The following is a 23,837-nucleotide window of genomic DNA, read 5'->3' on the forward strand; positions in this document are numbered from 1 at the left end:
AATGATGTAAAAGCGCAAACTGCCTGTCGCGGGAGCTGAAAGTGGCAGATTGCGATTGTCATGTCATGCATATGCATTCATTGGAGGATCCAGGGGAAAGTGGGAGTTTAGCGTAAAAAGATGGGAGGGGAAGAGTAAAGAGCGCCTAATTATGTATTCCGCGGTATGTACAAAGACTGCTCCTGAAAGTGCACGTCTATTCTGCGCCTAAATACTTGCGCCTTGTAAAAGCAGGTGTTAATCCAAATTGAAGTTCAATGCTTCAATAAGAGAACCTTTCAAAGACAACAGAATCGCTATTTAGAGCACCAGTTTTGCAAGTCTTTGTAGGCTACTATCAAAGGGTGTTCCATGTTCCATATGTGTTGTGCATGCATTACTTGAAAAGAACTAGCTCCAGTTATGTATGAACAGTGAAGGTGAAAACGTGAACTTGAAGAAGTGAAAATTGAACAATATGAACTATGAATATTGAACAACCTGAAGCTACATCTGTAAGTGTGAACATGCATAACAAAATATGGGAACAAAAACGTGCATTACGAATAGAATCAGTGGGAGCCCTGCAACAAGAAGCTTCCATCTGGGGGTGATGGAAGACAGTGACACCCTCAGTGTGTTTGAAATGTCCAGTCGATTGCGCAATTTGGTCTCAGTCATTGCCGAAAACCCGGCCACGCATAGATACGTGGTGGGAAACGTTTTCAGCGCTTTTACGGCTATCTCGGGATATTCTGCTTTGGTTTTGATCCAAAAACCCGCCAGAGAGGTTTCCTTATACACACTCTTAAGACCACCGTCATTTGCAATTTCGATCAACTGCTCTTCCGCCTGCGCTGACAAGTTAGGACTATTCGGGATATTGACAAATGGGTTGCGGACCCACTCATTGGTTTGCCGTGGAACTTTGGAGGATGGGAAGTAACGCTCAAACTCATTTGAAAGCGCAACAAGGTGATCGCGCACCAGCTGCAAGAGAAAGGGCCCTGCCTCAGTCTCTCCCAAAACCCCCACTACTGTTTGGAACATCAAATACACCCCGGTCCACTCGTCGTCCCCACAAATCAAGCTTGGCTTTAAATGCAGCAACTTTATCTGCCAGTTTAAAGACAGTCGTCATTCTCCCCTGGAGTGACAGGTTGAGGTCATTAAGCAACCCGAATATGTCACACAGGTAAGCGAGTTTTGACACCCAGTCCTCATAACTAAAATGTGCAGCTAACGGTGACTTTTATTCTGTAAGAAATCTCTGCAGCGGCTCTCGCAACTCAAACACTCTGGCCAGGCGCGCCTGCAGGTGTACGTCCGTACGCACTGTGCGTACCATCACTCAACAACGAGAGAACCTTGAGTGTGTGTATATTCACACCATATTGGCCTACCATACCTTTCCAACTATGCACAGTATCCCATTAGTTGCATGCCATCAGGCTATTTACAATTTTCTATTAAGTAAAGTTAGTGAACACTTGTCAAAATTAACGCGCACACATGTTTGAGCAGGAGAGAATACGCACGCAGGCACGCATATACTTTTACTCGGCTGGCACGCGTTTTCTTTTACTCGGCTTTCTATATGGTTATCAGCACACAATGTTGAGCTAATTCACTAACTCAATACTCATCATGGATATCACAAGTTTAAACCACGAAAACAGAAAGGATGGAGGCAGCAAAGCTAGAGGAGCTATTCAAGATGGGCAAGAACAAGGTTGGCTAAGCAATTGGTGTGCTTGTCAGAACGACTGCATTACAGCTGTTTAAAGCCAGACGTTACAGTAGGCTACGCTATAACACAACTAAAGGTAGCTTTAGCCTGTATAGGGATGTATAAAGTTGCCCAAATGAATAGGTAATTGAGACGCTGTTGCATTATTGCATGTGGATGTTGTTATGCTATGTATGCACGAACCTAAAGGAAAAATACTGTCACGCGTGAACCTTTTTTTTTTTCGGGGGGAGGGGGGGGTTAAGGGTGTGCGTACCATAGCATTAATTCCTGCAGGCGCCCCTGACTCTGGCCAGTGACCTGCTAAAGATGCTTGTTTTTTTGTTGCTAATTCTAGCACTTTAGCTTACTTCGTGTGACACTACCGTTCGCCAAGAACTGATCAAGTGAAGTGAGCTGACCTGAGGCTGCGCAGCGCTGAAGGCAATACTGTATGTAAAAGTGTTGAAGGCGGGATAGACAGACGTAAGAAAATAGACCTTGCAAAATGCAAACATGCGTGCAATCAAACAACTGCATATAGGCCTATGCCATGTAAAAACGTGACATTATTGCGAATTAAATTTAGTTTAGTTTGAATGCATTTTTTTTTTTAACTCATGTCGTAGGCTACGGCCCGGTTAGGAATGTCCTGCGGCCCGGTGGTTGGGGAGCGCTGATCTATGGTATTATTTCATGATCGCTAAACGTTTGATTCTTTTTAATGTTGTCATCAGTTAACTTCATTTAACTGCGCTTGTAGGCTCTGCCATTCAGTTGTGGACCTTCGTAAATTGCGTTTATGGACGGAGAGAGGCAGAGAAAGGCGCAGTTTACACCAAGGATTGAACGATTGATAAATACGACGGAAACTTGGGTCTGTCAGCGTTCGCAGTCTGCGGTTTGTTCATGGCGCTGATAACGTTACGTTCGCAAATACGTACATCTGGCCCTGAGTTCATTCCACAGGTGTCCAACTCTACTGCAGCCAGCGGACGTTCTGACAACACACAACTGTAGCTGTCTGTGTTGCCCCCCTGCACTGTCTTTAGATGGAAACTAGCCTGTTTCTTCTGAGAATTCCACATTTGAACATCGATGATAGTGTGATTCCTGCAGAGGTATGCAAGAAGGACGCTGGTGTCGGTTGCATCAGTAGAGTAGCAACTGAGATCCACTCCTGCCCCTGATCTCACTATGGACTTAGCAGCTATGGCTGCTGGGTAGACTCTATCTACACAACCACACACATGAGAAAAGGAGTCAGTACTCTTTTCATAAATTATAAATCATGGGTTTCAAGTAATATCAATCAAACTGAAGCTCAGTTGTTTTGATCAGTTTTATTTTTACTTAATTGAAACCAACCCAAAACATGAGTTTGATTTATCATGGAATACACAATAGAAAAAGGCATGCTTTTGCATATTTGTTCAAATGGAGTTATCTAGTAGCTAGGCAGTTACAGTGCTACACTCTGGGGGCAATAACATGGGGGCTCATGAACATGTCCCCAGAGTGTAGCACTGTAACTGCCTGGCTACACTAGCTGTTGGCTGCAGCAACTCAAGATAGGTAGAACCAATTGTTTTCGTTTTTTTCGTACCGATACTACTTGGTGACCTCGAGAAATAGAGAAAAAACACCGGAATTGTCCTTTAATTCTTCAAAAAAAAATTGTAAATAAAACAAGTCACAAGCCTGTATACTAATTCATTTTATGGCAAATATTACTGCAATCCTGATGCGACAAGAACTCTTACCAATCACTTCAATGGAGATGGGACTCTCTCCCTCCTTTCACCTCACTGGGATGCCGTTTTGTTTTGGAGAACATGCAACTGTAGTTTCCGGCATCCTCTTTAGTGACACATTTGGAAAATGGAGTCGTCAATATTGGTTGAGGCCCTCTCAATGCCGACTCCGTTCTTACAGAGGTAAACAAAGATTTCTTCCTCGAGTTTCTTAAATCCAAATGTGCTGCACCTCAACTCAAAAGTTCCCCCAACTTTAACACTTGAGTAAGATCCATAAATGTGTGCAGGGTGTACAGGATCTACATCTGCAGCCCCTATAAAATATGATATATACACATGGTGAATCTATATGGCTTTGACATTTCATACATTCCTACTTTTCTGTATCACAATGCAACTAAACAAATACACACTTGTGTGCTGGACCACTGGGGGAAGTGCCTCAGTCACAGTAACTGCAACAGAAAGAAAAAAAAATGAACAAATGAATGCAAATACACTGTATGAAATCAATAGTTCCCTGACTTAATGTACCAACTACTCAGCATTTTTCTCAAAAGTAATTTACAATACCTGATGAGTATTTACTTACCAAGAATAAGCAGTAGGATAAACATCTCACAACTCGTGAGAACCAAGCCTGTAGCAGGTTTTCCTTCAGACTGAATTAAGAACTAAGAAATGACATGTATGTGGAAGTAGGTCCTGAGGCTTTCTCAGGCCAGAGTTGACTTATTAGTCTTTCCTGAGTGCTAACAAACCAGGTTTGTGTAGGACACACAGACATAAATAATGTCAATTACATAGTTGCAGCATTTTCATATTTGTTTGTTGCATGACGAGTAAACATATTATATTAGATTCAGGATGGGTAGGGTGTTGTCAGCACTTGTAGTGGACACTACAGCCGTACAGTGGTTTGATGCTCATTGAGCTCAATGCAAATCAAACCAGCTAATAGGCTAACTGAAATAACACCCATGCCAATATCTAGGTATGGTGAAGGGTATGTGATGATGTGGGGCTATTTTAATTCCAAAGGCCAAGGTAACTTTATCAGGATGCACAGTATTCTGGATCCATGAAATAACTGGCCTTTAAAAATAAAAATCTGCCTGTCTCTATGGGAATTTAACATAGGGGTGGGAATACTTATGACCCCTGTATTTTAAGGAAGAACATTTATTTATTTATGATACATTATTCATTCACTAAGAAAGTTGGTGTCCTTAAAGGTTAGATATTTTATATTCCTCTTTTCAGTCAACTTTAGCATGGGTGCCAATACTTTTGGCCATCACTGTAAGTTCATGTTGGTAATTCATAAAAAAGTAGATAAATAATAAAAAAAAAACACACACACAAATACTTTAGGTACCCTAGTTGTTTATTTCACATCATGAAAAAATCTTGTGCTTCCCAATACTGCCATTGGATGGCAGTGTTGTACAGACTGCCTGTTTCTGCATCATTCAGAACCCAAAGATGCAAAAAAAGCAAGGCAAGTTTGTCTTAACACATTTCATACACAGTTATTCCGCTATACTGCTCTTTATGTTGTAGACCTTCATTGACTATGAAACAAAGATAATGCTTTTGCAGACAAAATGACAGAACATTTTAATCCACATGACAAGGTTTCTTGCTCTTCAGTGGTGTGGCATAGAGAACCTTTTTGGTTGGTGGTGACACTCTTGCTCCGTCAGGACCTGGAGTCAGGGAGGGACCAACATACACAGAGAAAAATGTTTTGAGATTTTGTCTGACTATCTGTGCAAACTCCTAGTACCGACACAATATGATGATCACTGGGTAGAAACAATCTAATCTGACACAGTCCAGTGCAGAGGCCACAGTGGAGAATCCCTCACTGACCTGTCCACATGTCAGCATGTTCCTGCCCCTATGAAGGACATAAGACAGATTTGAAAAGGGTTAGAGATATGTGAGATTAAAAAAAGCAGTATGATCAAAAGGTAGGTGGTGACCGTTACCCTACACACCAGGCCAAAAATACAAGTTCTGTGTTCTCAACACATTTCCCTTCACAATATGACGTCAAACTCTCAGTGGTAACTGTTGCTATGGTAACTGTAGATATACACTTTAGACAAAAGCTCTCCCTCTCACTTCATCAACTTGCACATGAGTTGATGTTTGAAAAAAAATATTTACTGATGTTTGTGATATTCACTGATGTCAATAGATCAATATACAGTTACTGTCAATACATGCTGAAATAAGACATAGATGAATGAAAACCGGATCAGATACATACTGTCCTGCAGATAGAACTGAATGAATCTCCTACATAATTATGTCCAAGAAGCCTAATGTGTGTTAATGTTAGGCTCACCCTGTTATCCTCAATTTCCTGGTATGTGACATCCTCTGTGTGATGCAGATACAAGAAATGCATTGACACATTAAGCCATTTGTTTACCCCAAAATCACATCATGCCATGAACAATGACAAAACAAAAAATGTACAAACTGTTTAACGTAGATCTAGATAGTAAAACCTGTGTTATGGACATTTCAGTTTTTAATCATCAGTGACATCTTTATACACCTAAATTGAACTATGCTGTGGCATGTGCATTTTAAAGAACATAGCTTTGTGCTCTGCACTCTGCAGTATATGTTTAGAGACACTAAGTCAGTCAAAATACTTGTGGTTGAAACAGACGGTACACCAGCAACAAACAGAAATACCATGAGCAGTTATGGTTGTATTTTGAATGTGCAGGGTACACTTTTACACATAAAGACTGCAGCAGAACCAATAGACCATAAAAAGTAGGCAGAGCACAAACCACAGGGCTGCCAACTCTCACGCATTGGCCGTGAGACTCAATCATTTGATTGAGTTCACACGCCATCCCCCCATCCCCCCGATTTCTCACGCTGGAGTGTCAACCCCGTCGGTCAAATACAGATGAGATTATCTGTAGGGTGTCCAGACGTCCTCTTTTCTGCAGACATGTTCTCTTTTTGAGACCTAATAAATTCGTCCAGCCGGAACTTCAAAATCCTCTGGGATTCTACCTTAACAGGGGCGTCAGACCCTTTTAACTGCTGTGTCCCAATAAAATCTTAAGTCCAGGTTAAACTAAATTGCTTGCGGAGTACTCGTCACACAGAGATCACACAGCATATCACGTGAACGAGGGGAATATTTTAGCGGTCTGAAACGCAGCGGTCACTAGCGAATAGCTTAATTAAATTTAGTGGGTTGTCCAGTCCACATTGGGAGTGTTTTCGTTATCAAAGCCAGACCACAGACCACAGCCAGACCACGTTAATTGTCACACCCCTGAGTGCATTGTTCAATAGAAGAGAGGCACATGGCGCAAAACTCGAGTGTAAGATAATAATAAACTTTGCGTTGGGAGGCCCCAGCCGTGGCGCAACTGGCTGGGGCCCCTGCACCATATGCTGGCGACCCGGGTTCGATTCCCGCCCCGTGGTCCTTTCCGGATCCCACCCCGAGACTCTCTCCCACTTACTTCCTGTCACTCTTCACTATCCTATCGCATTAAAGGCATAAAAGTCCCCCCCCAAAAAAATTTGGATAATAACAAAGTTGGGATAATAATCCGCTTTCTGCTAGGTTTTGCGTCATGAAAATAGGGCCCTAAATCACAATAAACAGCAGACCTTACCAAATATAAGGATATAAAGCATGCCTCTGTACAATAAGCGATTCCAGAGTAAACCGGTTTTAAAATTGTACATTTCTACATGGTCTCCAACTCTGGGCTGACATTATAATGTATTCTCATGTAAATTATTTATGTCAGTAGCATTTTTGTAAATTGCTTAGCCATAGAGTATCCAGCCATCATGGTTCTTATATTGCCCGATTCCAGACAATCCCACTTATATATTTTTACTGACATGCTGATAGTGACATTAATGCAAAAATATGAAGAAAAAAAATCATTATTGAATCATTATTGAATGAAACACAAATATATTTTATATACAAAAGCTTGACATAAGACATATGCCAATATTATCACCATCATACTTTCCCACATATAGGTAGCCCAGACTGCCCTGAAAAAGGAAGATATAGCATGTATAGATGCCCATTACAATGATAGGATTAACTAGTTGAACAACACCACTGACCTTCTGCATAATTTCATGGAGTGCTGAAATGTACACTATTTTTGACCATTTCTGAACTGTGAAACTCAGCAAATAGCTTTGTGGTTGTGTACTTATTGCAGTATCATCATAACTATAACATCTGTGTGTGCAAGGTTAAAATTATGAAGTGCAAATTAGTTTAGGCTACAGCACAAATATTTTCCATCCATAGATACAAATAAGCAAGTCTAACCTCTGAATTTCTTTTTAAAGTGCACCAGATTGATGCATTTAAAAGTTAATATACTGTATACAATTTTTTCTTCCGTGGGAGCATGCCCCAGGACCCCCATATGATGACACACCATCAGAGAAACACAGCTCAGCCAGTAACCAAAAATGGTTATTTCTATTTAGTATAAGGATTCGAATTTATGTAAATCAGTGGTTCTCATTCTTTAGAATTGCAGTGGTCCTAGTCCCACTAGGTACCCCAATGTTAACATTTTTGTTTTTTATTATTTTTTGCTGTACTACTGTAATGATGCTGAATGAACGAAAGTAAAATTTGCTGTGTGTGCGGCAACATTTTGGTTGGGCCCACCAAATCTCACTCCAAAGTTTGTGTGTGTGTGTGTGTGTGTGTGTTTTTGCGTGCATGAGTTCACCTGCGTCTCCTCTGTCACTGTTCTCCTCTTCAGTGAAGTCAGAGAACTCATTTTGGCTCCTGGAAAAAAAAAGAAAAAAGCCTACAGATTACAAAAATGTAGTGGCCATGATGACCAACAATGTTTATGAAAAACAAAAGGGACCTACATGTTTTCAGCTTCATCTGAGTTTTGATTTCTCTCACTGACCACTACATTAATATAAAACAGAGATTATCCACAAAGGCCAGTGCAAAGCTACACCAAAGTAAACACAAGCGAAGATGCGTACCTGCATACGTCGTGTCTACTCCATCCTGGTTACCTGATACCTGTGGGTGTCTGGGGCATACAGTATGACATAAAACGTATCAAAGACAGACAGAGTGCTTGTGTCAGTGTTGTGCTGTACCTTTACATGACACATGTAATGAATGTTACATGTTTTCTGTGCTCTTATGTATGTAATTGGGTATCTGGGCTACCAATGCAAAAGCACGAAAATAACAAAACCCAGTCATTTGTTTATGGGCTGCCAGGTCTGTAAACATGTGATTAAGTGAGACGAGAATGAGCCGTTCACATCTATTCCCTTCACGTCAAGAAGGGAAGCTTGTTGATTAAAAAACCTCATCCTCCGGTCGCCGCCATCTTGAGAAAAAGTCCGTCCAAGTCAGTGGCAACAAGTCGAGATGGCAGTGACCAGAAGACGAGTTAACAGTGAACAGTCCTCATTATAACATCTCTACATTTACAGCGTTTAGAATAATTCACAGTTCTCCACAGTACCACTCAAGTATAATGGCATTTTGAGCAAAATTTTAGTATTTATTTTCAGATCACTGAGACAGATATGTCTTACCTCCTACATGACCATATCCTCTTCCCTGTACACACAAAGTACATCAGTGCAAATGTTAATATGAACATTTTCTAAACCCTTATTTGACTTCAGATATGGTGTGTTGAATGGTAACTGGAAATTACCCAGGTACCAGGCCAGTAGGAACAACAACAGCAGAAATGCCAGGGACAGTGATACATGCATTCCTGGTAGCATCACTTGACTAAAAGCAGAGGAAGGATATTCTAGAAAACACACACACACACACACACACACACACACAGAGAGAGAGAGAGATACAAGCATGAGCACATTCTTGAGCACATTCTTGGCAAAATAACACAGTGATCTGTTATTAATTATGCATAACTAACCTGCACTACTGTAAATGTGTCAGTATGTTGGCCATTCCTACCGTACACTGCAAGAGAAACGTTCAGATTTCCACAGGCACCCAACTCTGTTGCAGCAAGCAGCCGGCCAGACACCACACAGCTGTAGCTGCCCGCGTCATCCTCCTGGACACTTCTGAGATGGAAACTAGCCTGTTTCTTCTGAGCGTCCCACATCTCAATGTCAATGATGGTCTGATTCCTGCAGAAGTATGCATGAAGGACATCTGTGTCTGGAGCATCAGTGGAGGAGCATCTGAAGTGCACGTCTGCCCCTCTTCTCACTCTGGAGTCATCAACAGCTATCACCGCAGGGTATAGACTATCTGCAGAAAGATTGACAGACAGGAGAAGCCTAGAGTCAAAATGCCCACCAGTGCAATGGCATTGCTATCAATTTGAACACACTATGACAAAATGCCATGATCAAATGTAATCAGCCAATGAAGACACTTACCAATCACCTTGATAGAAATAGTATTGTGTCCTTCTCCTTTCACATCCCCGAGATGGTGTTTTGTTCTGGAGAACACACAACTGTAGTTTCCTGAATGCTCTTTTGTGATGTTTCCCACAGTGAAACTGGTGTCCACCGTTTTGCTCTCCATCATTGCTATACCAACCCCATTCTTGCAAAGGTAAACAAACACATGACCTCCAGCTGGGTTCAATCCAAATGTGCTGCACTTCACTGTGAGATTGTTTCCCTTTTTAACAGCTGAAGATCCATAAACCCTGGCTGGCTTCACAGCTGTGCAAGAATAAATGAAGAAATACAATTTGGTGCATGAAGACATGCCGCTCCATTTCATAGAAGAAGGACTGCACAAGGTGCATGAAGACATGCCACTCCATTTCATAGAAGAAGGACTGCACAAGGTTTATGGAACTGAATATTTATCACATACTTTACCTTCACTCAGACTTGACACCTTAGATGTTAGAAAGACTGCAGACACATTGAGACAAATCAGATTAATCAGATACAACACACTTACTCAAAATACTTACTCTTGGTATATTATCAACAGGTGTGTTGTATTATACTTAAGAACTCACACAGGGTGGAGAGGATGGCTTTCATCATGTTGTTTTCGGTGTCTGAATGGCTGGCACTCAAGCCTGATGTACAAATAGCTACAGATCAGACTGTGTGAGCACATCTTTAAATCCACTTCCTGTCTTGTTGAGTGGCAGTCAACTTGAACTGCTTTTGTGTCCTGTGCTTTATTATGCTATATTATTATAGTAGCCTAGTATTGTGTTTAGCAGTGGTGAAGCTTATAACAATGTGTATGGTTGGCACTTTTCAAGAATAGTGATCAAAACGGAGGGGTTTTACCATTCCTTTTCTGTGTATTTTTACCCATCAAACCCATCAGAACGACTTACCAGTAATATGTATACAATATACCCAGAAAAGAGGAGAGAAGACAGTGGCAGGTGTAGGATGACATGTTTTTGCAGGTCTGAATGTTAAGTGTATAATCTGGGCATTTTGATATTCTCATCTGCCAGTGAGAAGAGGAGAACTGGATGTGCTGTTGAATCAGAATTTGATACATTTATTTCAGTCAACCTCACCACCTTCGCCACTAGATGGTAGCATTGCATGAATCCAAAATTCACAAAAGCAATCAGATGAACAGAGAGCAGAGAAATGGACAAAACATCAAATCATTTATTTTAAAAATGCTATTAATCAAATTAGCATGCTAGTAATATGGTGCTTTCAACAAAGTAGATGAGAATAAGTGATACGAATACATGCAGCTTATACAGTGACATTCAAAGCTGAAGGTTATGGTCAATAACGTTAGCCTATAGCGTGCATTCTAGTAAAATGAAAGCACAATTTAGTCAAATGAGAGCACCAAGTAAATTGAGCACACTCCACATTATCTTGATATACACACACAAAATATATATTACAATGACACCTCTGGGGTTCTGTAGGAGGCTCCCACAGATAAACTCCATTCCAGACTGCGTTACTCTGTGTTAAAGGGACACCAGGCAAGCCTGATGCTTTTTCTCTACGAAACTCCCCCTCGCTCGGTCTGAAGCTCTTTTCCTTTCCTTTGCGTCTTCAGTCAAGGGTTTTCGCTGCTTCTTCGCTGGCTCTGCCATTATACACATGTTTGCAACAATCTCTAGCATTTCGTTAGCCTGCCTCTGTGCTGTAAACTGATCCTGCTTCGGTCCGCAGGGTAGGATACACCGAACTTATAAGTGGGATGTTCTTCCTACATGCAGTAGGGGCGGGCGAGAGAGCCTTCATTCGTCCCGTAATGAGTCATTTAACCATATACCGACTTACAAAGATGATTGATTAACACAAAAACGTTGCCTGGTGTCCCTTTAATAATTCACCAAAATATGCCAAATCATGTGTGAATGTGCTCCTACTAGTACACATTATGGTTTTTCAAGCAAAAGTTAAAAGTGTGTGTGTTGTGGGGGGGGGGGGGGGGGGGGGGTCTATTTTTTTACATAGATCTCCGTTTTTTTGAGGTCACCGAGTACTGACGGTACAAAAAAACACAGAAAACAATCGGTTTTACATAACTGGAGTTGCTGCAGCAGCTACAGCGCTACTATCTCGGGGCATGTTTGTGAGCCTCCATGTTCATGCCCCTAGAGTGTAACTGTCTGGCTACTTAGCCGTTGGGCCCAGCAAATGTTTGAATTTTGTATGTGTTTATCAGTTCCAAAGTTTAATAAATTATTTGCGCATATATATATATATATATATATATATACATATATAAATTTGTCATTTTTTAGAAGGCACAGTATTACAAGACAAAGTTGGTTAAGAGCAGTATGTGAAAACTAACATAAATGTGCTAACATAGCTGTTTACATGAGTTACTGTGAGGAAACACAGACATGATCCATACTCATCATATGACTCAGATTAAATGTCTTGTGGAGCATGGCATTGCTCATTCTGCACTGAAGCTGACTGGGATACCATGGGAATGCACACACCAGGGTTAGTCTCGGTCATTCCTTCACCAACACCTGAATATGTAAACAGAACATGCATATGAGGAACAAAGGGCTACTTTTTAGTTGCAACAATGAAATTGGATCACTGGTTGCCATGGAGGTTGTAGATAGGGTAGAAAGTTGTTAGAGGAGCAATGTTTTTAATTGAGTGATTACCTCTTTGTTGACAGAATTGAACTCTGTTCAGAAGAATAAACGCAGCAGTTATGACCACTCCAATGGAACACAGTATCCTAAGTAAGTTCTCATTCCAATGTGAAATAGGCTCAGATTCTAACACAATAGGTGCAGACAAAAAAAAAAAAACAGCTTAGTAGCAAAATAGATATTTTCAGGAAAGTTCAAAGGCCCAAATAAAACTGGACATTTTGCTTTGATCATTAAAAATTGAATTAAAAATGAATCAAATAAAAGCAACTGTTGGAAATTAAATTAACTCAATAAAAATAGATCATGGTATTGAAGAAGCTACTAATACAACTAAAGAACAATTAATAACAAAACAGATTTCACAGATAACAGAACAAAGTTAAACTTACTATGTTACTTTTCAAATTCCTTTTCAAATTACCTTGGTTGCAAATACTCACCATAAACTTCCAGGAAAACGGCATGTCTTCCACATGCATCAGTCAACGGTATCTCTGATACCACACAGCTATAGTTGCCTGTACTCACATGTTAGACCACTTAACTGGAACACATTATCACTGTCATGCAAGACCACTGAGTTCATTCCACAAGTGTCCAACTCTACTGCAGCCAGCGGACGTTCTGACAACACACAACTGTAGCCGTCTGTGTTGCCCCCCTGCACTGTCTTTAGATGGAAACTAGCCTGTTTCTTCTGAGAATTCCACATTTGAACATCAATGATGGTGTGATTCCTGCAGAGGTATGCAAGAAGGACGCTGGTTTTCCATATGCAGTGTTTCCTCTATGTTGATTTGGTAGTGGCGGCCCCCCACGGTTTAACTTTCTTCCCCCACGGTATCAGAAATGGGGCAGACGTACAATAGTCGCAGTTGCCTTTTAAAATTCATTGTGCAGACCTGTTGTAGATTCTCCAAATATACAGCTCAATCACAACTGAAAATAATGCCTCATTGTGTGTGAATAGAGGTGAATACATATAATTGTTTGTGTTGCAGCGAAGTGTCAGTTGTCAGTTCCGTGGAACGGGGGACGGTGGGGGGGCTGGTTCGGACAGGCCTGCCCCCACTGCTTAAAAAAATCCTAGAGGAAACACTGATATGGATAGCATGGAACCATCGTTTTTCGGTTTGATCTGTAGCCCCCCCGCTGGACTGCACCCCCCGAAAGGAGGGTAGGGCAGACACAGTTTTCTGTGAATATCTCGAGAACCGTAAGGTTTAGGAGGACCATTTTTTTTTGTATGTTGATCTCAAGGGGCCATGTCAACCCATTCCATAACCACTCATTTCATGTATAGCACCACCTAGTTAAACACAAAAAAGTAAAAATGAGGTGTTGTAATCGCAGGTATCTGTGACCTAACATAGTCAAAACTGCACGAAATTGGAAGTGTAGGATCATTATGACACCCTCTGAATGCACGCCAAGTTTCGTGGAATTCCGTTCATGGGGGGCCACACAATAAATTAATTTATGTTACTATACACCAACTGGCCTGTAGGTGGCCGGAGACAGTTTTCTGTGAATATCTCGAGAACCGTAGGGCCTAGGAGGTCCACCTTTTTTATGTATGTTGGTCTTAAGGGGGCATGTCAACCCATCCCATTACCACTTATTTCATGTATAGCGCCACCTAGTTAAAAATTAAAAAGCAAAAAATTAGGTGTTTTCATCACAATATCTCTGGCTGACAAGGTCAAAACTGCACGAAATTAAAAGTGTAGGATCATTATGACACCCTCCGAATGCATGCCAAGTTTTGTGAACTTTCGTTCATGGGGGGCCTTACAATAAAATAATTTATGTGTACATTTAGTGACCGTACACCAACAAGGATTCCCGGGACACTGAAAGACCGGGGGACACGAAACTTGGTGGGCATGTAACCCCACATGGATAGCATGGAACCATCGTTTTTTGTTTTGATCTGTAGCCCCCCCGCTGTACTGGACCCCCCGAAAGGAGGGTAGGGCAGACACAGTTTTCTGTGAATATCTTGAGAACTGTAGGGCCTAGGATGACCCATTTTTTCCGTATGTTTGCCTTCAGGGGTCATGTTAACCCATTCCATATGCACACATGTTCATAAACAGATACACACGCACACATACATTCACAGTAATCATACGTATGACACATACTCACACAGTAGACATATGTACGCATGCATGCACACAAACACAGGCACATACGCAGGCACACACACAAGCACGCACACACACACACACACACACACACACACACACACACACACACTCACACACATAAACATAAACATGTACACGCACACAATTCAAGAATTCTCAGAATTATGAACAGGCAAGATGGGGGTGGGGTTGTATAAAATTAATTTTACATGTGAAATCTATGAACTAATCATGTTTTGGTACTTGTTGTCTAGAAGATACCAGTGATAATTGAGTGTGGATAATGCAATTTAGTGCGACAGTTAGAATCATATAGGCCTTTCAGCGTGATTTATTTTTGTGGAAAAAATGTTCTGGACTGGGCGGCGGTCATATTTTGTACCGCTCTGCGGTACATCTAGTTTATTACTTGTTACTGTCATCTCAGTAGTAACAGAAGTAATTTGTTACATTACAATATTACTGTCTTTGAATTGTAAGGCATTACACTACGTTTACATTACTTTCACCAACATAACAGGAAATATGGATTTGGTGTTCTTAATAGATCTTCATGTGTTCAATGCAGCTCATTACACGGCAGGAAGTGATGTGGCATAATGACTGAGCTAGGCTTAAGGCTAACAAAAGAAAAATATAATGGTTGCAGTTATGGCGCATGGGACAATGAAGGCCCCAAATGCCAAAGGTCACTCACAACTTAGTAAAATATAGCAATAGTGAAATTGTATGTTGACTTTAAATGGTTTTCATCATTGCTGGTTGCCTTTACTTCCACTTACAGTGGTGTAGACTTAATGCAAATAGTTTGAGAATAATGGCTACGATCTTTGTCTGTAAAAGCAACATTTTAGTTATTCTCACATGCTTGAAATGAGAAGTATAGCCTAACCATGTTAGATCTGTTGCATGAATGGCAGAGATAACTTAAATTCCCTTTCTACAGTCATCTAAACAAGGCAATCAAATTCCATGACCAGCATAGATGACTTTTTTTAATTCTTGGATAATCTTCTCTGGTGCCAATTGAGCATTTCTCAATTTTGGATTAAAAGCAAAGTAACTTCAGTTACTGAGAATTGTACAGAGTAAAATTGTACTGAAATTGTATTGGTAATGCCTTACATGACTGCATTACAGCAAAAAGCAATGCATTCCTGTAATTACATTACTTTTTTAAAGGAGAATTCCGGTGTGATATTGACCTAAAGTGTGTTGAAACATGATACCAAGTGTAAACGTATGTCTCATAGCCCATCTCGGCTTGTCCCCTGCACTCCAAAATCTGGCGCTAGTTAGCCGATGCTACCAACAGCTTTTTCAATGGTGATGCTTCGGCATCGGGCTAGCCATGCAAATAAATCACTGTTTTACACCATTTACGAGGCTCAATGTATCTCCACACTTCATTGGTAGACTTCTGAGGGCCCTGACATTTAAAACGAGACATTGAGCGAAGGGAATTATGATCAGTTCTTAAAACAAACTCTCTCCCAAGTAAGTAATGTTTAAAAAACTTTGTAAATGTCACCATTGCAAGTAGTTCTCTTTTAGTTGTTGCATATTTACATTCTGTTTTTGTCAATGCACGACTAGCATATGCAATAACTCTTTCAAACCCATTATCCTCTTGGGACAAAACCGCCCCTATCCCACAATCACTCGCATCAGTGTCAAGAATAAAGGTCTTTTGAGGGTCCGGGTAGGCCAGAATTGGAGCTGATATCAAATGGGTCTTCAAAGCAATGAACGCATCATGACATCTTTCATCCCACTTGAACCTCCTTCCTTTTTCTGTCAGTGAATGTAAGGGCCGAGCAATCTCTGCAAAGTTTTTAACAAAACGGCGATAATATGAGGCTAAACCCAGAAAACTCCTCACCTCGGTCTGGTTTGTGGGTTCTGGCCATGAACGTACCGCTTCTAATTTATCAGGGTCAGCCATTACACCTTCAGCTGAAATAACATGGCCCAAGTATTGTACTTCAGTAGAAAAGAGATTGCATTTCGATGGTTTAACTTTCAGATTTGCTATATGTAACTTATTCAAGACCTCTCCCAATCTACTCAAATGCTCCTGAAAGCTGCGACCAAAGACGATGATGTCATCGAGGTACACTAGACAAGTAGTCCACTGTAAATCAGCCAATACGAGATCCATTAACCTCTGGAAGGAACTGGGCGCATTAGTTAGGCCAAAAGGGAGAACATTAAACTCCCAAAGACCACTCTTGGTGGCAAAGGCAGTCTTAGGTCGATCCTTAGGATCCACCTCGACTTGCCAGTAACCACTAGACAAATCAAGGGTAGAAAACCACTTGGCATGCGTCAGGCTATCTAAAGCATCATCTATACGGGGGAGAGGATAAGCATCTTTCCGAGTTACATCATTAAGTTTGTGATAATCTACGCAAAAACGTAATCCCCCATCCTTTTTTCAAACAGGAACAACAGGCGCTGCCCAAGGGCTTACAGAGGGTTGAATTATTCCACGGTCTTGCATGTCTCTAATGTGCTCAGTGACTTCCTGCTGTAGATGCAACGGCACACGGCGGGGAGCCATTTTAATGGGAGGGGCTTGTCCAGTGTCAATTTGGTGAAGGATTAAATGGGTCCTTCCTAAATCAGCGTCATCTCTACTAAAAACAGACAAATGAGCTGATAAAAGGTTATGGATACCCTGCATATCAGATTCGCTTAAACCTCTATCGTGTAGACCAAGGGCCCGCACCAACGACTCCGTAGACCACCCCACATGAGTTTGCTGTCTCTCAGCCATGCCTATATGTTCTTCCTCTACACAAACATCAGGGCAGAAGGTGCCCAACGACATTCCCCGTTTCAAATTGTGTGCACTCTGTCATGTTTATGAGTCTAACTGGTATCAAGCCCTTATCCACTTTACTCACCACTCTAGCGATTAGTAAATCAGAGTGATTTGATAGAGACGCTGAGGGTTCCAACATGCCTTCCATACCTTCTAAAAAGGCCCCGCTGACAGTCCCTGGAATGATCACCTCACTCCTGGGGGGAATGACAAGGTCCTTTTCGATGGTCACTGGCCTGTTCTCCTTTAAGGAATGGACGAATTGTAAAGGCAATTTCTTTCCCATTAACACACAAAAGCCCCCCTTTAAATCAACTACCGCCCCAAACTTGCATAGAAAATCAGTTCCCAACAACCCCTCCTCTGGCGAGATATCAGCTACTAAAAAATCAGTTATCAATGCTAAATTATTAAAGTCACACACTGTTTGCCACTTCCCAAATATGTCCATGTGTCCCCCATTAGCCACAGACACTTTGCCATTATAACCCGTTAGCTGAGCATCCCCCGGTTTATTTCTTAACCAGAATGCATGAGATATAATAGACACTTGAGCCCCTGTGTCCACCAGGAGGGAACAATTTACACCTCCCACTTTAGCCAACAAATAAACCCCAGCACCACATGATTGCCCTAAGGGCTCCATCCTTAGGCCAGAATAAACACGACGAGGGGCGGGCATTTGGCCTTCTGTACCAGCCTCCTCTAGTTTAAATAGGGGCAATTTCTTCTAATGTGTCTATTACAGCCACATTCCCAGCACCCTTCCATCCGTTGTTCACCATTTTGATTTTGAATAGGGTCTACTCGAGAGGGGTTTTGGCCAGATCGTAAAGGTGGATGATTCCACTGACTAGGAGTTTGTCTCAAGTTTGTCTGCGAGTTTTTAATTTCAGATACACTGGCTTGTAGAACTTTCATTTCTTGCCTCAAACCCTCCACAACTCCCAATAAGACGCCCATCTGTGATTCCTCTGTAACAGGTCTACCACTCACCCCCATTACTTTAGATTCAGCTTTAATTTCTGTCCGTTCCAAATCACGAACAAGCTCTAATTCTGTTGCAATATTAATTGCCTCTTCTAGGGTGGGTGGTTTAGCACTTCTCAGCTGGATCCGCAATTCCCCACTCCCCACATTAGCCATAAAATGGTCACGTGCCAACAGGTCTCTGGTCAGTGGGTCTATAGATGAGTATGCTTTAGACACTAGTCGTCGCAACGCATTTCCAAATTCCCTAGCGGTTTCAGTTGGTAGTCTTTTTCTAGAGGAGAAACTCACTCTGTGCCACTCCTCCCCACTTGGCTCCAAATATTTCCCCATTGCCACTTTTAACTTTTCATAAGTCCTTTTATCAACTGGACTCAATCCTGCATATATATCCCTAGCTCGACCTGAAAATAACAAAGACATAAATTTTAATTTTAATTCCCTGCTCCACCGATTAACTTCTGATGCCAATTCAAACTGTTCTGACCAGTCAGACCAATCCCTCCCCATTCCCGTAAAAGTTTCTGGCATAAAAATTGGCCTCTGTAATACAGGTACAGGTGGTTGTGTTCCTGGCTCAGGTTGCGGGTCTGGCATATCAGGCGGATTTTGTATGGAATCAGGGGACGACATTTTTAAACAGATCCCACCGCTGCCACCAGTGTAATGTAACAGCTGGTTATCAATTAGCTGCCACCACCTTTATTTACCGGTATGGTCCGGTTGTCGTCCAAAGTTCCACACAAAACCAGCACAGACAGAAGTTAGTATAAGTAAATCTGTTTATTAATTATAATTCATTTATAAAAGTACTAGATTGAAGCCAGTCAGCAGGAGTCCAGGTCTGTTATCAGATATATTGCACTAAGCCACTTAACACCACTACAAATCAGAAACCATAGGCTAATTATTGCACACACACCAAAGGCCGATTATTGCACACACACACCATAGGCCGATTATTGCACACATACCATAGGCCAATTATTGCACACACCTAAAGGCCCAACAGGGGATAAACACACATAGAAACGCTAGGAGCTGAACTACGTAATAATTAGGCATTCCAAGTGTATCACAGCAATCATTAAATTCATGGCTTAACTAATCAACACATCCTAAAAACATCCCCAAAGAACCACCCGCGATTTCCAATAGCCTAGCCTATTCAATCATAGTAGTTGTCCCTCCCCTCCCAACACACACACACACACACACACACACACACACACACACACACACACACACACACACACACACACACACACACACACACACTTCATGAAACACGGTTAAAACAATCGCCACTTCCCTTGTCCGGCAGCCTTCGAGACCCTCCCGTATGGTTCTACGTTCAGTCCGCGAGCACCGGTGTTGCACCAAATTCTGTGACCTGTCGAATTTTGTGACTCTAGAGGGCGCTGTTTTATTGGAGTCTATGAATGTACTGAGCTGTACTGACACACTGACAATTCTGGCACATAACTGGCAATTCTGTTATGTGTATAATTCTTCTAATAAACGTTGTACATTTTTGAAACATGGAACATTGTCTGGGTGTGGGTGTATTACTCCACAGGCCTGCCTGTGTATCTTCCTCTCTATACTATCTCTAAAGAGTAGAACTAAAGCCTACCCCACCACTCCAGCGAAGAGGTGGACTTCAGCAGGACAGGTCACATATGTTGATAAGCCTACTGTCAAATTATGTTACCCCACTATAACTCTGCAGAAATGGACTGATATTGTACATTGTCATTGACATCAGCAAACACTTTATTTACATTATTGACAAACTCCTTGTCATTGTCTGTTAATTTACTTTTTGGCACCTCAAACTGATATACAAACTTAAGGAGGCAGTTAGTGACCTCCACAGCATTTTTTTCTGCAGTTACAGTGACATAATTTGACAGTAGCCTATCAAAATATGTGACCTGTCCTGTCCATCTGTTCACAGGAGTGGTGAGGGGTAGGCTTTAGCTCTACTCTAGAATAATACACCCACACCCAGTCAATGTTCCATGTTTCAAAAATGTACAAAGTTTATTAGAAGAATTATACACATAACAGAATTGCCAGTTATGTGCCAGAATTGTCAGTGTGTCAGTACAGCTCAGTACATTCATAGACTCCAATAAAACAGCGCCCTCTAGAGTCACAAAATTCGACAGGTCACAGAATTTGGTGCAACACCGGCGTCCCGGATACCCACAAAAAAGAGTCACAAAAAAATATAGCGTCCCACGTTGATTCTGGCCTTCCGATTTAGTTCAATAGCATCACTTCAGATGTCCTGTCCATATAGCACTAATTATGTCCACGCTAACACATCATCTCTGCCCGTCTTCAGTCGTCTGCCCTCTCCTTTCTCTCTCCCCACCAAGCACCGTGTACTGTTTTTAAACTTCTTCCTCTACAGGTGTCTCTCATCGCTCAATCAATACACGTCCCTAACCACGTGAGCAGGCAATCAATTACATCATTACGTTCATCACAATACGTTCACACTCGGTATCATGTTTCAACACACTTTAGGTCAATATCACACCGGAATTCTCCTTTAATGCATTACTCCCAACACTGTATGCTACTGCATTTAATTGAGAACGCGTCTAAGCACACGTGAGTGGGAGAGAAAACGAGTAGCAGCTTCCAGCTGGCTTGTCATTGTTGATGATAATTGATATGTCATTTTTATTAAGTTAAGATTAAACTAAATGCGGCGGTGGTTGGGACAGACTTATGGGGGCAAGAAGATGGAGCAGGGGATGAGGATATCGACAGAGAAATAGATATAGATAGTATATCCATGCCAACAATGTTAATAAAGATCAAATGCATTCAGTGACACTCATCTCATAAACTCATAATTATCTTATTTTTACCGGTGTTACATGGCAACTGGCACCCATGTTAACTGGCTGCGTTGGTGACGTTTAACGAGTGATGACGTTTCTTTGACAGATGTGGCCGCTTGCAGATTTGTCACTTTCTGATAGAAACTGGAGACGAACAAATACAAATATGCATGACATATTTAAAGGTCAAAATTGTCTGTAGTACGCTACATGCACTGGACCATGAATATGCCACCAAAAAAAATAATACAAATAGCCTAATAACAACTCGTGGGTATCGAACCTGCTTCCTAAATGAAACCACTTTCATGATAACCATTCATCTATGTACTTGCGCCACGAACCAGCTGATAAGTCATTGTGAAATGTAATTGACTTACTCTATACAATTTGAAGAAGTCAGCTGGCGATTGTAGCAAGTTAACACGGCTGATGGTACATGTTGTCTTGCTACAGCAGTTGCCCAAGCCAGTAGGTCTTCAAAGTATCATGGTTAAGTTTTCACTGACTGCTGGTCAGGCTCTCTGTGACCACCTAGTATCTGTAGCCTAATTTGAGGAAGCGTTGCTGGTCTAAAAATAAATAAATAATGAAAAAAAAAAACCGTGTAATGGGGAGGATTGAACCCATGTCGACTGCGTGAAAAAGCAACATATAAGCATTAACCTGTTGCGCCACATGAGAAGCACAAATGTGTTAATTGGTAGGCTAAATAAAATATCAATAAAATATCAAACCCATGTTTACATGTCAGCAACATACGTTAATAGCCTATAAGCCTAAACATTTAGATTCTCCCTGTGCGCAAATTCTGTGTAAAATATGGACACGTTAGGCTATAGACTTCTCCTGCCCATGGCCATTGCAGTGTGGTTTTCAATGCCTGTGTTTCATGAACTGAATTCTTAAAAGAATAGGCTGGACAAAAGGATACACAATTAGGCAACACATTTTTATTTGATTTATTTGCTGATTTATTTGCTCTACAGACACTTCAGGTAGGGGCGGCCACAGCCTAACCTCAGTGAAACGTTTGTAAAACTTAACCATGATACTTAACCATGAAGGCCTACTAAATGGCTTGGGCAACGGTAGCATGATAACATGGTAACCAGATAACATGCAGCTATGTTAACTTGTTACGATCATAACGTTAGCTGCTTCTTTTAGTCATACAACTGAAGTCAATTTCTGTGAGGGCTGTCAGCTGGCTCGTGGCGCAAGTTGATAGACGTCTGATTAACAAGCCAGCAGGTCAATTTATTCGTGGTTCGATACCCACGTGAAGTTAATTTATGCTATTCGTATTTAGGTGTTTGTTTTTTGGGTGGCATATTCATGGTCCATTTTAAACATGTCATGCATATTTGTGTGCGTCTCTAGTATATCAGAAAGTGACAAATCTGCAAGCGGCCACATGTGTCAAAGACCCGTCATCAATCATGAAACGTCATCAACGCAGCCAGTTAACACGGAAGCCAGTTGCCATGTAACACCGGAAACAAATTGGCTAGCAGAAATTCTGATTGGCTAGTAACTTTAGAAAGTTACCAGCCACATTGGCTGGTGATCAAAAAAGTTCATTTAGAACCCTGTCTACAACCAGTACTGCAAAACATGTAGGCCTACTGCATACACTTTATTGAAGTTTGTGTGTGTCTGAGGTGATTTAATTGCATGATACATAGATACCCTAACTCCAGCGCGCAATACTTTCACATTGATGGTCGGTCAGAACAAGGTAGCGTGCCGTAACTTCACACCGTAACTTCATTCGAGTGTTCAGTAGAAGCGTGAAAGGAAGGCATAAAATGGTATCTGCATCACAGGCTTCTACCACAATTTCCCCTTGGCTTTTTGAAGTTACGGCACAAACATCATCTTATTTACCCCAAAAAACAACCGAATTGAAACTTGATGTTTGTGTACATGATAAAACTTTTGTTTATTGTCCTAAAAATTACAATAGCTAATTTTTGCCAAAAATCGAAGTTACAACCTTTTGCCTTAGGGGGCTTCACATTGTTCACGGCATGTGTTGCGCTCGCCGCTAGGTTGCTCTTGGTTGAGGTAATGTCCCAAAGATTTGTGTTGTGGTTACCGCCGGCTCAGCGCAAAATACCCATGATTTACAGGGCGTCACGGTCAAAGTTCAACATGGTTCAACTTTGACCACGACGCGCGCAAGAGCGGCTAAACGGCAAAATGCCGCAGACCAGTTCTTGCGCGTGCAAGCCATTGACAATAATGGGTTTCATAGCGCAGCGCTGCCACTTGCACGTACAATGTGAAGCCCCCTTTAGTGCGGCAGTTTGGCTTTGGCACATATACACAAAACCCCCTCAATTATTACAAATAAAACTAAGCTAAATTATTATGGTGTAATGAGACAAAT

The 23,837-nt window shown here is 41.5% G+C and overlaps 1 protein-coding gene and 1 long non-coding RNA gene across 2 annotated transcripts; both read right to left on the reverse strand.

Annotated features, from left to right (window-relative positions):
- Positions 1 to 2,666: 2,666 nt before the first annotated feature.
- On the reverse strand, positions 2,667 to 4,121 carry LOC143133050 (uncharacterized). The gene is made up of 4 exons (XR_012988422.1): positions 4,058 to 4,121; positions 3,879 to 3,920; positions 3,472 to 3,779; positions 2,667 to 2,942 (listed from the first exon to the last, which is right to left on the reverse strand). It is a non-coding gene; the product is annotated as an uncharacterized LOC143133050 (long non-coding RNA).
- Positions 4,122 to 4,886: 765 nt separating this feature from the next.
- Positions 4,887 to 10,562, reverse strand: LOC143133051 (uncharacterized). The gene is made up of 12 exons (XM_076292848.1): positions 10,506 to 10,562; positions 10,360 to 10,395; positions 9,904 to 10,197; positions 9,470 to 9,772; positions 9,198 to 9,299; positions 9,073 to 9,097; positions 8,503 to 8,552; positions 8,380 to 8,422; positions 8,232 to 8,290; positions 5,822 to 5,856; positions 5,341 to 5,368; positions 4,887 to 5,174 (listed from the first exon to the last, which is right to left on the reverse strand). The coding sequence occupies exons 1-12, from the start codon at positions 10,531 to 10,533 to the stop codon at positions 5,086 to 5,088; spliced, it is 1,092 nt and encodes a 363-aa protein (XP_076148963.1). The 5' UTR covers positions 10,534 to 10,562; the 3' UTR covers positions 4,887 to 5,085.
- Between the last annotated feature and the right edge of the window lie 13,275 nt (positions 10,563 to 23,837).

The sequence above is a fragment of the Alosa pseudoharengus genome, unplaced genomic scaffold (genome assembly GCF_046254945.1).
Source record: "Alosa pseudoharengus isolate Yale_2024_CS ecotype anadromous, Long Island Sound unplaced genomic scaffold, YU_APseudo_1.1 YU_APseudo_1.1_scf_19, whole genome shotgun sequence".
NCBI classification, from domain to species: domain Eukaryota; kingdom Metazoa; phylum Chordata; class Actinopteri; order Clupeiformes; family Clupeidae; genus Alosa; species Alosa pseudoharengus.

Coding starts and splice junctions, on each gene's coding strand:
- LOC143133051 (XM_076292848.1), bottom strand. CDS start 10,533: ATGATGAAAGCCATCCTCTCCACCCTGT. Junction 8,553..9,072: donor AGGATATGGTCATGTAGGAG/GTAAGACATATC, acceptor TGTATGCCCCAG/ACACCCACAGGTATCAGGTA. Junction 5,857..8,231: donor CAGTGACAGAGGAGACGCAG/GTGAACTCATGC, acceptor TGCATCACACAG/AGGATGTCACATACCAGGAA.